This window comes from Nelumbo nucifera, chromosome 1 (genome assembly GCF_055504915.1).
Source record: "Nelumbo nucifera cultivar China Antique chromosome 1, China Antique-T2T, whole genome shotgun sequence".
Classification (NCBI taxonomy): Eukaryota; Viridiplantae; Streptophyta; class Magnoliopsida; order Proteales; family Nelumbonaceae; genus Nelumbo; species Nelumbo nucifera.
Genome location: NC_142649.1, coordinates 185,204,629 through 185,221,730, shown reverse-complemented (window position 1 = coordinate 185,221,730; position 17,102 = coordinate 185,204,629). Strand labels below are relative to the sequence as shown.

Here is a 17,102-nt window from a genome sequence, read left to right as displayed (position 1 = left end):
TATATGCTTTCTCCTAATGCTGACAAATATATGTTCAAATGGGTTGGTCCTTCATTACTTATGTACATTCTTAGATAATATAATCGTCACCATAGTTCTAAGCCTCAATGGTAGCTACCTCTGCTTCCATTTGATATATGAAATTGGGCAGGCTATCTTGCTTTCTTTTCCTTATGGCAACATAAGCATTAGATACTTAATTTACTGTTTGACAAGCCAGATGTGAAGTTTCTTCTCGGTCTTTCTTTAAGCAACTGAGGAGTTTTACTAGGGCTATCTTAACTGAAAACAAAGCAGGAACTGGATCAAGGCTTTTTGTTGTAAAGTAGTTAGGTTGTAAAATTGTAATACAATACCATAAACTTTTGCCCATATAAAATCCTATGAACAGTAAACCCTTTCTTGATCAGTGTCAGGGACCGAGATGGTTATATGGTGCTTCTCGTCTCTTTTTTTGGTGTAATACATGAAAATGTCCGTTATTTCATTCATAATATAACATTTGGCCTTAAGTTATGCAATTCTAACATCTTTTACACCAAATATTCATTCAGTTTGCTACATTAGCCCGCATGCTTCAGGCAGATCCTCCTCCTAAAGCTGTAAAAGTGACCATGTGCAAGAGGGTTCCATTGGTTGGAGAGGAGTTAAGAGCTTATGAGGAAGAACAGAATCGAATAAAAAAAGAAGCTCTAAAAGCTAGCCAAAGCAAAGAGGAAGACCTAAAAGCATCTCATGGATCTGATGCTAATTTGGGGGATCCAATGGTCATTGATGCAATCAATGCTCATTCTTCATCAGATGGTATGCTTACTCCTTTCCTATCCTTGACCACACGGTATAACTTTCTACAACTTTCATTTGAATGATTTATGATTTTTCCACCTGGAAATTTAGAACTTTTGTTTCTTTTTGTATATTAACTTTGAATAGTGGTTCGAACCTTATTGGCAAAGGACTTGGTTGCTTGGAATTTAATAGGAACTATAGATTATTATGCCAAAGGACATTTTTTGACAATTAATGTGCCAAACAACTCTTTTTTATCATCAAGAGTAAAAATAGAATTGCATTCATCTCAAATCCAGGAGCCCACACTGTACATGGTTAGACAGCAGGAAGAGTACAGAACAGCACACAGATGACAAAGCATTTTTTTGACAACAGGTAAAATATAATATCATTAAAAGAAAGAAGGAAAACAAAAATCATGTAAAACATGTACAGCAAACCATTCATTTATCAAAAAAAACATGTACAGCAAGATGCTGTAAACGGATTTACAAAACACTGCCCATACAGACCTATACCCCCCCAGCCCTGCTTTACAAAAAAGAGATTCTCCTGTACAAAAAAAAAAAAAGTGTTGTAATTCTTATCCTTGAACAATTTGTTTACAGATAGCCAATACATCCATTTGCTGAAACACTGCCATATTCACCAAAAAACAGCTGCAGGAACCATGTTCCAAGCCAGTTTTCCTTTCAAGGGTAAACCTCCTATGCTCCAACCTCTTACACAATCCATTACCAGTTCCGCACAGCAGCTTTTTATTTCAAACATGAAGGCATAATATGATCAGATTACAGCTTATAAATTCTTCCCAAGTCTTGGCAAGATTGCCAGCCAAATAATTGGCAGATCTAGAGATCAACATGAACGAACAACTTAGGTTTCTTCCCAATGCTTTGGCTTCTCTAACATTAAAAAAGAAAAGCCCAAAGGAGTTTCTTCATCTGTACCTAACCATGAGATGACTACTTTGAAGGCTCATTCCACAATAATGTTACTCCAGTTTTGACCTGCCACCAGTCTTAAGCCTTGAATTACACCAGTCATTTCAGATTTTAAGGAATTGCCAGACCCAGTTGTCCCAGAACTTAGCAATATTCTTTCCCTATTGTCCTTTACCACTCCTCTCATACCAGATTCTCCTGGATTACCCAGGCTACAACCATCAAAGTTTAGTTTGAGCCATCCCTCTTCAGGAGGAACCTAGTTTACAGTTCTTGGTTGGATCAAGGTTGGTGTTCCTGCTACTATGTTCTAGCCTCTATTAAGATCATACAGTAAAACCCTTTTAAAATCCTCACACACCAACACCCAATGAGCTATTCTGACTTTGGTTGGCTCAATTAAGGACTCCAGATTATATTCTTTATCATCAAACATTTGGCCATTCCTTTTGCCCCAAATGCTCCACAAAATAGCAGCCTTTGCACTATGCCCTAACAGTCTCATTCTTTTAGTATGGCAAGAAATTACATTTTGGACAAAAATGTCCTTGATACATTATGGAGCTGTCCATGGCAAACCATACAAGGATAAAAAGTGATCCTAAAATTGAGAAGAAAATTAATAATTTAATAAAAGATGAATCCCATTTGTGGATATTGGGCAGTCCAGTTATCTATCTATCTATCATCTTGGGCATTCTAGTTCATATGCTTGCACCTTGATACACTTGACACTTTTTGGCAATAAAAAGGATATGGTGATTTAAGATTTAATAGAAAATATGCCAGGATAAATTTGAGTGGAGCAATGAGATCTTTTGTTGCTGATGATGGTAGCCATGTATGATTTGTGAATTGATTGCCTATGTTACCAAGATACGGCAAGAGAACACCTGGACAGCGTCAGATGTGAAATATACATAAAAAATTGTAGTATCTGATATGGTATAGATGTGCACCCTTATACAGGCATCCAAGTATCATAGTTGCTTGCATACTGTGTGGAATGGGAATAAATTGGTGAAACTGCAACAAACCGAGCTTAAATGTTAGAATTGCCATGTTAAATTGATCTATTCACTTTTCCTGAATGAATTTCTGTTATCTACTGTTGCTTGTCATAATAACACTTGATTTTGTGATACTTTGATCCTTACTACATGAGCACAAACCTACCTACTAGCATACATTCCATGCATATACAGATGGTACATATCGTCAACTATTGCTTCTGCTTTCATCGAGATGTTTAGATGTAATGTACCATTTTGGTGGGAGATAATATGTCTTGCTCATTTCACTTGTTGATATACTTATGCAGTGACTGGCCCACATGGTAGTGGGCAACGGGACATCTTAATTGATGGATTTGTTCCTCTATCCACTAGTGTTGCCCCGATGTTTCCCTTTTTTGAGAACTCTGCTGAATGGGATGACTTTGGTGAGGTCATTAATCCTGATGATTATGTAATCAAGGAAGAAGACATGGATCAAACATTTATGCATGTAAGTTTCTTTTTTTTTTTGAATATCTGCTTAGTTATTGCATAAATAACAATTAATCAATTAACTATGTGATTCCATGTTCCTTTCTGTCTATGAGGTCTGTTTGACTGTTTTCTTTATTTGTCAAGTACCATATATTTGTAATATTTCAAGAAACAATACTTTCCTTATAAAATGTTATATATAATTAGCAGTTAATATTGAATTTGGGGCAGTATTAGTTTGTTAGTGTTTGGTTACTAGTAAAAACACATGAGGAAGCAAAGTTTTATTGAAATGTAAAAGGTAAGCCATTTTACTTGGAGTCTCCAATGAGGTTGTGGGTTTAACATTTTAGAAGTATTAGTATCCTTCACAAGAATCTTTGATTTCATGAAGTCTTTCTCCTCCTTGTAAGTAGGGGTGCTCAACAAAAAAAATATATATATATATATAGTATTTATATTATATTTATATATTTATTATAGTATGTTGTAAATATAAAAAACCGAGAAACCAAAGAACCAAACTGATCAACTGGTTAACCAATTGGTTTTTGCTTCACGTTTTTTCAAAAGACAACGGTACTAATAGCCCACAGTTCAGTTAACTGAACCGTGAGCATCCCTATTTGTAAGCCTAAAATCTAGGAATCCTGTCACCCTGTTTTTCAAACTTATTTTTTTTTATAGATGAATGAAATTGTTATTAATAGAGAAACAGTGAGCATACAAACAACCTAAGAAGAGGCATGAGATGTGACCTCTTTAAGGATGAAATCACAAAACTCACACTAAACAGAAATCAGTTTATAAGGTAGCCCAATACAAAGAAACCCTTGAGGCCCCTTGTTTAGCAAGAGAATCAACCAAAACATTTGCTGATCAGCTAACCCACTGAAATTTAACCGACATGTTTCTTGTAAGCCAATTAACTCTTCTTAGGAGATCCCTATAATCCCAATTAACAGTATCTGGGTTCGCCACCCAACCCACAACCACCTTAGAATCTCCCTCAATTATCAAATTCTCCACTCCGAGTTGGTTGGCAAGCTGTATTCCTTGTACTGCTGCTAGTATCTCAGCCCTTGTAGAGTCTCCAACTCCCACTGGTCCTGAGTAAAAGGAAAGAATGTTGCTATCCTTATCTCTCAAAACCCCTCTTATGCACGAGGGTCCTGGGTTCCCTTGACTACTCCTATCAAAGTTCAATTTCACAGCACCCTCTGGAGGGGGTAGCCAGCTAGCTTGTATTCTAATCTTTTGAGAAGATGTGAAAGCCACTGCTGCCCAGTTTCTCCTGAGATCATCATGGGAGTAATTCTCAAAAAGTGTTGAAGTTTTCAGCCGAAGGGTTGCCCTTTTCAAGATACACTCTTTTACTTTAGAGAGACTCCTTTGCTTTCCTTGAAAGATTTTGGCATTTCTTTCCTCCCAAATAGTCTATAACAGATCTGCTCTAGCACATTTCCACATTAATTTTCCCCTCTTGTTTCGGGATTGCAATCAAATACTAGAAAATTTTATAAGAATAGTTTTTTTTTTTCTTTTTTTTATCTTGCAGGCTGTTATTTTCCACTATAAATCTTTTGCATGCAAAAATATTTGTTGGGGATTCAAAGACAATGTTAGTCAGTTTACTTTCCCCCTTAGGCTTGATTGCTGATATCACAAGTGCTTTGCAGGACGGTTGGATGAATTGAGAGTTGAATAACTAGAAGAATCCGATTTGCTATTAATGATTGTTAAATTGCCCAAGTGACTAACTCAATATTTGTCCATCAAGTGAGTCTAACTTGTGATAGAAAGACTTAAGTTTCCAACATAATGAACAGTGTTTCAGAAACCAAACTACTCACTAGCTGGATAAGTTGCTGAACCAGTTGGACTGGTCTGAGCTTTGACTGAACTGCATGGATAAAATTAAAATTGATAATCACATGGAATGGAAAATACCATCAAGTTGGGGCCTGGGCCTAGCTTTTTTCTCATCCAAGCATGGCCTAGCCAGGACATAAGCTGGATCCAGCCTTGAATAATATCTCAAGGCTTGCTTGGCCTAAATGCATATGTCTCCTCCCTACTTAAAGTTTATATTCCACTAGTCCATATCAGGCTTAATATGGTTTGAACCAGGGATGCCAATGGGTCAGGTTTAGTGGTAAACCTGCATTGACCTAATGTTAGACAGTGTATGCTCTTAGCTCTAATCAGATTGATGTATCTTTTGACATTTATTGTAAATGAATAAAGTACATAATTGATTCATGTTATTATGGTGTGTTTCTGTGTAATACCCTTAAACTGGACACATATGAGACTCGTGTTAGTTTAGAATCTTCACAGTCGTTGGATAGATCTGGGGAGATTTATCCTGCCAAGGCTGACATTGATGTATCACCAAGTTTGTTGGGGTGTCTTGTCTCAGTTGCTAGGGTGAGACCTAAGGTACATGCAGTTTGGGTTTTCTTGAAACCCTGAACTGGATCAAAATTTCAGTATTGCCTTGGACCTTGGAGATAGATGGGCAAAATTGGAATGTTACACCTGACCCCTAGACTCGATTATGATACTGCACTACGTGTCGGATTGGGTTGTCTTTGATATGCCAATCAGTGAAATCCTTAGAGGGGGTCAAAACCTAGGTATGTTGGGACAGTTCAAGAATTCATCTAAGTGGGTGATCATAGTGACAGGATCAGCCCCTTTGTCGGACAAAGTGAGTGATCGGGGATGCACTCTCTCTGATGGAAACCTAAGATGTCGGCAGTTGATTTCAACCGTTGAAATTTGTTTTTGCAAAATATATTTATATAGAGATATACATATATATTATGGTTTCAAAATGTTTGCAAAAGGTTTTAATTCTCGGGATTCATGTGAGTAGAGAGTGCAGCACTGCACCTTGCAGCCGAGGGAGAGGTCCTCTCTTGTTAGGCAGTGTTTGATCATTATGGGTTGAGAGGTCAAGTGTAAGACCATTGAGGGTTATACATGATGGGCTAATCTTGCATCTGTCCACAGTCCTTGGGCCTTCATAAGATGGCTGGACCCAATGACCATTTAGTGTAAATGTTGGGCCCATTAAGAGTCCATGGTGATGGACTCAGGGGTTCACTGGATTCAGCAGTGAATTTGGCCAAGCCTTGTAACAGAGGTTGGGCTGAACCCATGTGGTTGATGTATAGATCAATGATAGGGTCCCACGCCATACAAAGAGAGCCAAGCTAGCCAGCATTAAAGAGGAAGTGAGCCTGAAAGCTTAATGGGCCTAAAAGCTCATTTCGAACTAGGTTAATTAGATTAATTAAATAGGGGCGGATCTAGGATTTGGATCAACAGATAAGATAAGGGATTATCCTTATCTACTTAAAGAGTCCAGATCCAAATAAAGATTTGGATCAAGGAACTCTTAATTTGATTAGGAAGGCTGATCTTTATCTACAGATAAGATAAGGGATTATCCTTATCACTTAAAGAGTCCAGATCCAAATAAAGATTTGGATCAGGAAACTTCTAATGAGATTAGGAAGTTGTCTCTTTAAGGTTATAAATAAGAGAGCATGGCGAACCTTGAAGATACACTCACTCAATGGAGAGAGAAGACAACTCAGTTAGATTGATCTTGCCTTCAGTTCTTTTTCTTTCTGCTCTTGCCGCCCTACCCTATTCGATCTCCAGTTCTTGGATTTGATCAAGATTCGATCTTGATATTGTTTTTTGCCAGAAGAAACAATTTAGAAGTTGTGCTCATTATCCCATTCGATTCTTGCTGAAGAATCACAAGTTCTTGGTGAAGAATTACCTGCTGATCCTGTCTCATCCTAAGCTGTGTCATCTTCAGTAGAGGGAGGATTTGGTACACTCTTTGGGCGTGAACACCTACGTTGGGAGGAGCATTCTTGCGTGGATTCCGTATCAGGTATATCCCTTCCTAATTCTGGTTTCAGATTTGGTTCGGTTTGGTTACAAGAACGAACCTTGAAAATGCAGTTTTCTAAATTGGGAATAGGATTCCCGGATGGTTGTAAAGAAATTTTTGAAATTTTGCCCAACCTTCCTACAGGGTTCGGCCATCCATATGATGGATCTCCCACCCCTTTCACCTAACCCTATCAAGGTAGGGTTGTGTCAGCCTAAATCAAGTTTGGTCAGCTTTAGGTTGAGGTGAGCTCATGCTAAACCTGTCCCATTGACATTTCAGCATTGAAATATTTGATTATAGGCTTGGTTGAGTATAGGTGTATTATATATGAGACAAGTCGGGTCAGGTTCGATGGCCTTCTTCATTTAGTCGGGTCAATTGGGTTCAGGTATATCTGATCCGTTGACATCCCTAGTTTGAATATTGGTCTCTTGCACTCAAAGGCTCAAACACCGAGCTTACACCCTTAATAATGACAAATTTTAAACATAAATATACAATAGATAATGAATTTACACGTTAATGTTAGGACTTAGGAAGCCCTGCCTTACCAGTGCTAGGGCCAGTTCGGACTTAAATATTTGGCCCCAAACCTAGGCTGGCCATATGGCCCTTATGATCATTCACAGTAAAATTTGGCCTGAATCTGGCAAGGTGCATGGTTGCCCTTAACATAAACTTGGAAACACAAAAAAAAAATACAAAAGAAGAAACAAATGGCCCAGATTATTAGGAGGCAATTTACCAGGTTGGGCTGGCTGGCCTAGTCACCGGGCCTAACATACAAGCCTATTCCAACCCTAAGGCTGGTTCATGTATTTAGTTAATATTTGTTATTATATAGATTTCATATACAGATATTTGTATATCTTATATCAATTATCAACTTTTAATATTTAATATGTATGTATAAATATTTATAACATAACATGAAAAGATGTAGTTGAAAAGAGTGAGAAATTCCATAAAGGTAGAATTAAGGGCTGTAATACAAGGTTTAAGTCTAATGAAGTCCTTACACCACACTAATATAGTGGCTGAAGGGGATTCTATTCTAGTGGTGGGACAGTGTAAGCCAAAAAGTGTAGGTCTATGGGTATATATGAATACAATATGGGAAATGAAAAGGCTGGTAGATGAGATAATGCAACTTCACATTGACATATAAGTTAGCTAATGGTCTGGTGGACAAGTTAGCAAGACAAGGAGCAAATTAATAGGCTCTATAATGGGGAATGATTTCCCAAGGGCGAAGTTACAACACCACAATGCAAAGTGACAACAAAAAAGTGGTGTGGGTGGGTGGCCTTGCTACCCTCTGGGGTGCATGGAACGTCGCGTACATATAGTATTCGTTTTCCTTTTTAATGGTAACTAGTTTCTGATAGAACAAAACAGTGGGTCATATTAGCATAGTATTCACATACAACCTGGCTGGAGCAGGTCTTAATGTCTCTGGCTGGTCCAGCCTCTTGACATAACCAGGCCTACAGCTTGGGTTCAGGCTGGGTGCAACCTGCTAGTTGCCACTCTTAATCTGGATTATGTGTGGAAGAGAGGTTTCAATTAAAAGACATACCACAGTTTTAAACTAATTATTACAAAGTAGAACTAAAATTATTTCTCACTAGAAAATTAATGACAAGAAAAACCACAATAAATATCAGCTGACCTAAAAATCTTCTAGATTGACTGCACAGAAATCATGGAAAAAGAAGAAAATGAGTGCAATAGAGGGTTTGGGGTAGTAGAAGGACTAAATTGAGAAACAAGAAACAAGAAAGTCAATCCCCCAAAGATTGTTGTTTTTTGTTGGGAAGTTTATTATGGTAAGATTAATATCTTTAAAAACCTGCAAAAAAGAGACCAAAATGGGGCTTATTCCCTAATTGGTGTGTTCTTTGTAAATCTCAGAATGAGGACTGTCACCACTTGATGATCTCTTGCTCCTTTGCTACAGATTTATGGAATTGGAGTTTTATGTTGTTTGAGTGTATGTGGAACCTGTTATCTGATACTAGTTTGCTGTTTAGTCTGTATATCTTTGAATGGCACACAAAGAGAGGGATTATGTGGAAGTGCATAAGAGCAGCCTTGCTGTGGACAGTTTAGAAAGAAAGGAACACCAGAATTTTTTGTGAAAAATAAAGGAGCTTCTCGGAAGTTAAAGAAAGTATTCTGACAAGGGCAATTCAGTGGCTGAAAACTCTAAAGCTCTTTGGTGCATACTCTTTTGATGACCTATGGAGAAGATGGTTAGTAGTGGCTAATACTTCTACCAGGAAGGACAGACATGTGGTTGAATGGATGCCACCAGAGGAGTTTATCAAGCTGGACTTTGATGGAAGCAGCCGAGGAAATCCAAGACCTTCAGACATAGGAGTGCTGACAAAGACAATAGCATTATATCTTTGTACTTAGGTCCTGCAGATGTGGGAGACTCTTTAAGGGCCGAATTACTTGCTGCTGTACAAGGAATCCAGCTTGCAAACCAGCTAGGCATAGAGCATCTGATTATTGAAGGGGATTCCCAGGTGATAATGGGTTGGCTGAAGGATCTGGACACTGTGATCTGGAGCTTTAGATATCTTCTCAAAAAGGTTAAATGGCTAACAAGGAATATGATAATCAAAGTTCAGTGGATAGGCAGATCAGAAAACTCAATGGCTGATTCACTTGCAAAACAAGGGGTTCTTCGGGCTACTTTATTTTGGGCTTCTGTGTAATTTCTTTTGTAGTTAGTTATAATTCTCTAATTAGTTCTAAAGGAAAGGTCGCATCTCGTGCCTTTCCATGGGTTGCATGTAACTCTTATTTGCTGGTTTAATAAAATCTTACTCATTTATCAACAAAAAAAAAGAAACAAACAAGAAAGTCAAGCAAAGAAGTGCTAGCAAAATGCTGCTTTGGTAATGGAAGCCCAATTCTACAACACCAGCCACACCATACTGTGCAAGAGAATCAGATGGGATTTTGTGTTTCTAAAAGATTTATGTATGTGTATTTCTTGTATTTTGTTATAGGTAACCAAACAGAAGTTGACTTTGACATGGATTAGGAGGAAATTGTGAAACACTGATACATGGAAGCCCAATTCATCCTCTCCTTTACTTGTACTCATCATTTTTCATATGTTTAACAAAAATTGTCTTTATCAATATAAAAAGAAACATTATCAGGGCACCTTTCATAAACAATATCTCAACTTCAGGAGGTTCTAAGATATTAAGGCTCTGAAAGAGAATCTCTAAATTCACTTTCAAGAAAATTCAAAATTCCTTCCTAATGTGTCAGAAACACAAATAGAATAACTCCTGAAGTGTATGCAAGAATGCTGCTTACAATATAGAAGGTAGTACAATGGTAAAAAGTAATAGTGCCTGTGCCGATAAAAAAATAGTGCCTGAGTGTCAACTCTCGAGGAGTCCAAGGCTAATCCATATGCCAAAATGAAGGGTAAGTTCTAGAACTGTAATGTCAATCCCTCGCTATAATATAAAAGAGAATACCACTGATTATATTACCCACCAAGACCCAATGACATCTATCTTTATGAATCATTGCAACGGAACAAATGGCTGGATAGATATTTACCTGCATAATTATAATATTGTAAAGAAACTTGAAAAATCATGACACAGATGCTTTAGACACCTTATTTGATGTTTTTGTTTTTCTCATGACATGTTCTCTAGTAATGTTGAGTGTCAACCATTCTTTATTGAATTCAAGTTGAAGTTATCATCACTATTATATTACAAGAAATGTCCTCCCATGTGCCAATTTTAAGACATCATATTATATCATCAATTTTAAGAAACGTGGGTTCAGGGGCTTCAAGCACATTTTTGTATTTGCTGATTTGATTGTGGCATGTTAATGTTTTGTTATTGCTCAAAGGTCAATATTCTATATGCTCTGGTAATCTATTTAGTTATTTATTGTAAATATATCCTATGTAAGTTAAAAGAAAACCTTAATTGAGTACTTTCTTTTAAACTTGATAAATGTATCCTATATGCACCTAATATTTCAGATATTCTGCTTCAGGTCAGTGGGGATCTGGATGGAAAACTTGATGAAAGCGCTGCTAACTTGATACTTGATTCAAAACCTTCGAAAGTTATTTCAAATGAATTGACAGTAAGTCAAACCCTATCTTTTGTGGGTGGTGGTATTATTCTTTTGCTTATTCATTTACAGGGTCTAGACAAGATGCTATTTGTGCATTATCAACTTGGAGATATTTTATTTTTAATCATTAGGAACTTGAAGATTATTATCATGCATATATGCATTTTCAGAATTCTCTGTGGCCTGTGATAATGAACTTTCTACAAATAGACATGCTTCCTTGTCCTTTTGATTTATGAGATTTTTTTTGGTTATTTCCATCCTGATCATGTGGAACTTTTAGATTAATGGGTAGAACTGTATGCTCATAGCTTCAGTAAACTCGACTAATAGCCATATGTTTATGTACTTGTCTGTACGTGTCTCGCAAATAGATGTTAAATTATCTTAGTCATCTTCATTTGGAAAAAAAAAAAAATTGGTAATAGTGCTATTTTAAGGTATCCACCCTCATCTTTTTTCTTGTTTTCTTTTATTTTTTGTCTCTTTCTTTCTCTATCCGAAAAATGAAGAAAATATGGGCTCCCCTTTTATTCTTTTCTTGTTTTCATCTCCATGCCTCTCCCTGCACTTTGAATATAGGGATACACCCTTCCATCTTTTTTCTTGTTGTAATTTTGCATTTGTTTTAATTTGCTATAATCTGTATGTAAATGAATGCCTTTTAACTTATTTAATTTGTAATAATTGGCACGAAGTATTAAATAATTATGTTTTTTCATTAATTTGTTCCTTGTTTTAGAATTCTTTGTCATGTGAGATCTGTTATTTTTTGTGAAACTACTAATATTTCTTAGTTTCTGTACATGCCCAGTTGCTATTCTAACTAGGAAAACAACCTATAAGGCTTTTTTGTTAACTTTATTACCTAGGCAACACTAGGCATGTAAATGACAAGGTGCTCAACCTTGCTCTACTGCCTTGACAACTAAAATGCATTTTGACCCTGATAGTCCAAGATAAATACAATATTCATGTACTCCCTGAAGTTGGGGGTGGGGGGTCAAATGTTGCTGGCAAATGGTAATGGCATGACGGTTCTCGTACTTATTCGGTATTTTAGTGAAAACATTTGCCACTTGATCTTCTGACCTGAGAACTATTTCAGCACTATCTTTCTTGGCTTGATTATTGTTTTAACTGATAGATCTTCAAACCAGGTTTTGAATAACCCTTTGGCATCTTCTCCATGTTCTCACTAAAATATCCCTCTAATTGTTCTAGGTTGGATTCCCAGAGGACCAAAAAATGGTGTATAGTGTAACTTATTTTTTCAGAATTTACAGTCATGTTGCTATTATCTATTAAAAGAGTTGCAGTGCTATAGTACTATTAATACTCCTAACCAACATATTTCTGTTTAATGTTGTCATCTTTGTTTCAGGTGCAAGTTAAGTGTTCATTAATATACATGGACTTTGAGGGCCGTTCTGATGGCCGGTCAATAAAATCAATTCTTGCACATGTGGCCCCACTGAAACTTGTATGGAATTCTTTCTTTATGTCATAGAGATACTAGGTCTAGGACCATCAACAATTATTTAGCATCTATTAATCTTTCTTATACAAGTTTATAGTTGTTCCAACTATTTTTTTTTTATCAATAACGCTTTCATTAATTCATCAGTAGAAAATTTACAAGTGGAAGACACACTTATCCCAAAACAATGAATCCCTTTCTGCCCCTTGTTTAGCTAAACCGTCAGCTAGGGAATTAGCTGATCTTTTAATCCAACATGTCTTAACTTCCATCTCCCGCACCAGCCACTTGAATTTCCTCCTCTCATTATTGTACTTCCATAAATCATTTTGATCTTTAGTCAGCCATCCTATCACCACCTCTGAATCCCCTTCAATTATGAGTTTCTTGATGTTCAATTCCTTAGCTTTCCGGACTCCTTCCATAACTGCAAAGATCTCAGCTCTAAGGGAGTCACCCACTCCAATTGGGCCTGAGAACATAGCAGAGATGACCCCATTTTCATCCCTAAAAACACCCCCGATCCCTGATTATCCCGGGTTTCCCCTACTACACCCATCAAAGTTTAATTTCAAGAATCCACTAGGTGGGGGGGGGGGTCCAAGCCACACTCATTACTGACTTGGTCTACGTGCAATTTGCAATTTCACCCCACTTCCACAACATGTCATCCGCAGTGTAATTTGTGAATAGTTCCAAAGATTTCAGCCACTGTACTGCCCTAATATGTATGATAGCCCTCAGATCTGCTGCTCCTCTCTGAGTTTTTGAGAATATCCGGGAGTTTCTTTCTTCCCACAGTGTCCAACATATTGCAGCCCTTAGTCCTCTCCACATTGTCCTTCCCCTTTTTATCCACCACCTGAAAAAGGAAGGGGAGAAAAGGCCCTGCAAGTCTGATGGGGGATTCCAACTGCATCCAAATAAGGAGAGAGCCCAATCCCAAATTGACCTCGCGAAGTGGCAAGACACCAGTAGGTGAAAACCAGTCTCCCCATCCGCTTTACACAGAACACACCACTAAGGTGACAAGCAAGTATTGGGTCTCTTCTTTTGGAGTAGATCACCAGCGTTGATTCTTTCCAGATAGGCTTCCCAACAAAAACTACCAACCCTAGGGGGTATAGCTCTGCACCAAACCTCACCAACAGGGAAAGGGGGAAGGGTAGGACTGGTGGACTAACTTAAGACTTTGAAGAACGAGGCACAAGAGAAAATACCATTGGGGGTAGGTGTCCAAATTCTAGAATCCGCCCCAGTGGGGTCTAAGACAATGTTATCAATAAGTGCAATAAGGCTCGAAATATTGTCAAAGTCTGAGTCCCTCAAATCCCTTCTTAGACCCAAGTTCCACCCAATCCCAGAAGTGGAAGAGGACTGGGTGGTGAAAGACGAGATCGGCTCATTTTTCAAATCAAAAAGAGCATACAAAGACGAAACTGATCCTTTAGAGGGGCGCTCCCCACCCAGGTTTGTTCCCAAAACTTTATGGAGTTACCGGAATTCAAGTCATACCTGATATTAGGGAAGAAAACTGATAGCAGGTCATGAATGGCTTTCCAAGGAGAATTGCTTGTGATCCTAGCTCTGATTCCAGCGTCCCATCCATTGTGCTCCAGCCCATGTATACTTGCCACTATTCTAGCCCATAGCTTCTCCTTCTCCATAGGAAACCTCCACAACCACTTCCCCAATAGAGTCATATTCCTTCTCCTAATACTCCCAAGCCCCAAACCACCACACGACTTACTCCTACACACTATCTCCCAGCTAACTCTATGATCCCTCTTCTCCTTTCCTGACTCCTACAAGAAATCTCTCATTACCTTCTCTAATCTGTTAGCAATCTTCACTGGGATTTTAAACACCGACATGAAAAGATGGGTAAGTTAGTAAGTGTGGCCTTAATTATTGTAATTCTCCCACCAAGAGAGAGGTAGTTCTTTTTCCAGGATACCAATCTTTTTTCAAACCTTTCCATCACCGGGTTCCAAAAACTCTCTCTTGGGATTATCACCTAATGGCAACCCTAAGTAGTTCAAAGGCCACCCCGAAACTTCACACCCCAGCACTTCAGCACTCTCCCTGATCTCTCCCTCCTCCAAATTCACCCCCACTATACATCTTTTCCCAAGGTTAACCTTCAAATTGGACATTTGCTCAAACAGTTGTATCACCGACTTCAAGTTCCTGATAAACCTCACGTTACCACCTTCACAAAACAGAATCGTGTCATCAGCAAACTGTAAGTGAGTGAGGGGGGTATCCACCCTCCCAACTCTCCAGCCTCTAATGAGCCCCCTAGAATCTGCTCTGTGAATCAGTTTCCCCAAAACCTCCGCAATTAGAATGAACAAGAAAGGAGAAAGGGGGTCTCCTTGTCTTATATCCCTACTGGCTGGAAAGAAATCTACCACTGTCCCATTCACTAGCACTGAATAATGACAATTCCAGACAGCCCATGATCCACTTACACCATCTAGCCCCAAACCCGAATTTAGTTAAAACTTTCCTCAAAAAATCCCGGTCCACCAAGTCATAAGCCTTTTCCAAGTCCAGCTTACAGACCACTCCCTTCTTCTTATCCCTCTTAAAGTTCTTCACACTCATTAGCAATTAAAATCTGATCTGTAATTTGTCTTTCACTCACAAAAGCTCCTTGATAGTGTGCAATGATATCTGGCAGTACCTTCTTCAGCCTCAAAGACAACACTTCTGCAATGATTTTATACAAGCTATTAACCAAGCTAATTGACCTAAAATCCTTCGGGTGGGATGCATCTTTCTTTTTTGGAATTAAGGCTATAAATGTAGAGTTCACACCCGAATTGACAATTCCTCTCCTGAAAAACTCCTCAAACACCCGCAAGAGATCATCTTTCAAGATATCCCAACAATCCTGATAAAAAGCCATTGTGAACCCATCCGACCCTAGAGCTTTTGTTTTATCCATAGAAAACACAGCCTCCTTGATCTCTTCTAGATTAAAGCTTCTTTCCAACCTTCTCCTATTCTCCACCCCTACATCTGGCCAATCCAAACCTTCTACCCACACCCTTCTACTCACAGGCTTTCTTAGAATAGATTTGAAGTGCTCCACACAGGCCCTGGCAATCTCCTCTTGTTGTACTAACTCAACTCCATCTACTACCAATTTGGAAATAAAGTTCTTCCTTCTCCTGCCATCTGCTAGAGAGTGGAAATACCTAGTGTTTCTGTCTCCCTCTTGCAACCATTTACACCGAGATTTTTGCCTCCAACTAATTTCCTCCTTATGCAGGCAGTCCTTTAACTGTCTTCTCAAGTCTCTCCTGAGATCATTCTCTTCCTCTCCAAATTCTCCCCTTTCCTCTTTAGAGTCAAGGCTTTCAATCTTATCCATCAGGTCTCCCTTTCTTTCTTCTATCCTCCCGAACTCCATCAAATTCCACTCCTTGATTCTTGCTTTCAAGAATTGTAGTTTCTTATGGAATCTCATCCCCTCCCATTCCACCAGTGGGTTACGCTCATGCCACCACTCCCTCACTTTGTTAGGAAACCCTAGATGAAGTAACCACATATTTTCAAATCTAAAGGGGGTAGGACCTTCACACCTTCTTTCCTCCTTACATAACACTATGGGCCAGTGATCCGAGGTCACCCTTGGGAGAGCTCTAGAAGCCAAGGTTCCCCAATGTTCTTCTCAATCCAAAGAGAACAGGAATCTATCCAGCTTAGAGAAAATGGGTCTAGATTGGAGGTTTGACCATGTAAATGCCTTATGTGCTAGGGGAATCTCTTTAAGCTCAAAGGCATCCACAAAACTGTTAAACTTCCTCATGCTTTTTGTCACCCTCTGGTTAACCTTATTAGACTCCTCCGAGAATCTGATCACATTGAAATCCCCACCCATGCACCAAGGTCCATCCCACAACCCTCTAACATCAGCCAGTTCCTCCCACAACTCCTTTCTGTCTCTGTAGTCATTCGGTCCGTAAACATTTGTGATCACCCACATATAATCATCCTCTTGCTGCTTAAACTTCATGGAAACCGAGTACTTTCCGATCAACTCCTCCAAACCTTCAACCACATCCCTCTTCCACATTGTTACAATCCCCCCGGAAGCACCCTACGATGGAGCCGCCACCCAGCTAATCCCCTTGTCTTTCCATACACTCCTTGCCCACTTGTCATTAAACTCCATTCTCTTAGACTTGCAACAACACAATGTCTGGGTCATACCGTCTTATTACCTCTTTTATTGTTGTTCTCTTCTTTGCACTCCCAATCCTCTCACATTCCAACTAAGAATCTTCATTCCGCTTATTTTTTAAAACCCCTTGCCACCTACCCACTACTTT

General features: G+C 38.6%; 1 protein-coding gene across 1 annotated transcript in view; it reads left to right on the top strand.

Annotated features, from left to right (window-relative positions):
• Positions 1 to 17,102, top strand: part of CPSF100 (cleavage and polyadenylation specificity factor 100) — a 33,281-nt gene that overhangs the window by 9,545 nt on the left and 6,634 nt on the right. Inside the window, exons 10-13 of the mRNA XM_010257074.3 lie at positions 555 to 804; positions 3,058 to 3,242; positions 11,196 to 11,288; positions 12,664 to 12,762. Of these exons, the coding sequence (XP_010255376.1) occupies positions 555 to 804; positions 3,058 to 3,242; positions 11,196 to 11,288; positions 12,664 to 12,762 (627 nt within the window). The remainder of the gene's footprint in view (positions 1 to 554; positions 805 to 3,057; positions 3,243 to 11,195; positions 11,289 to 12,663; positions 12,763 to 17,102) is intronic.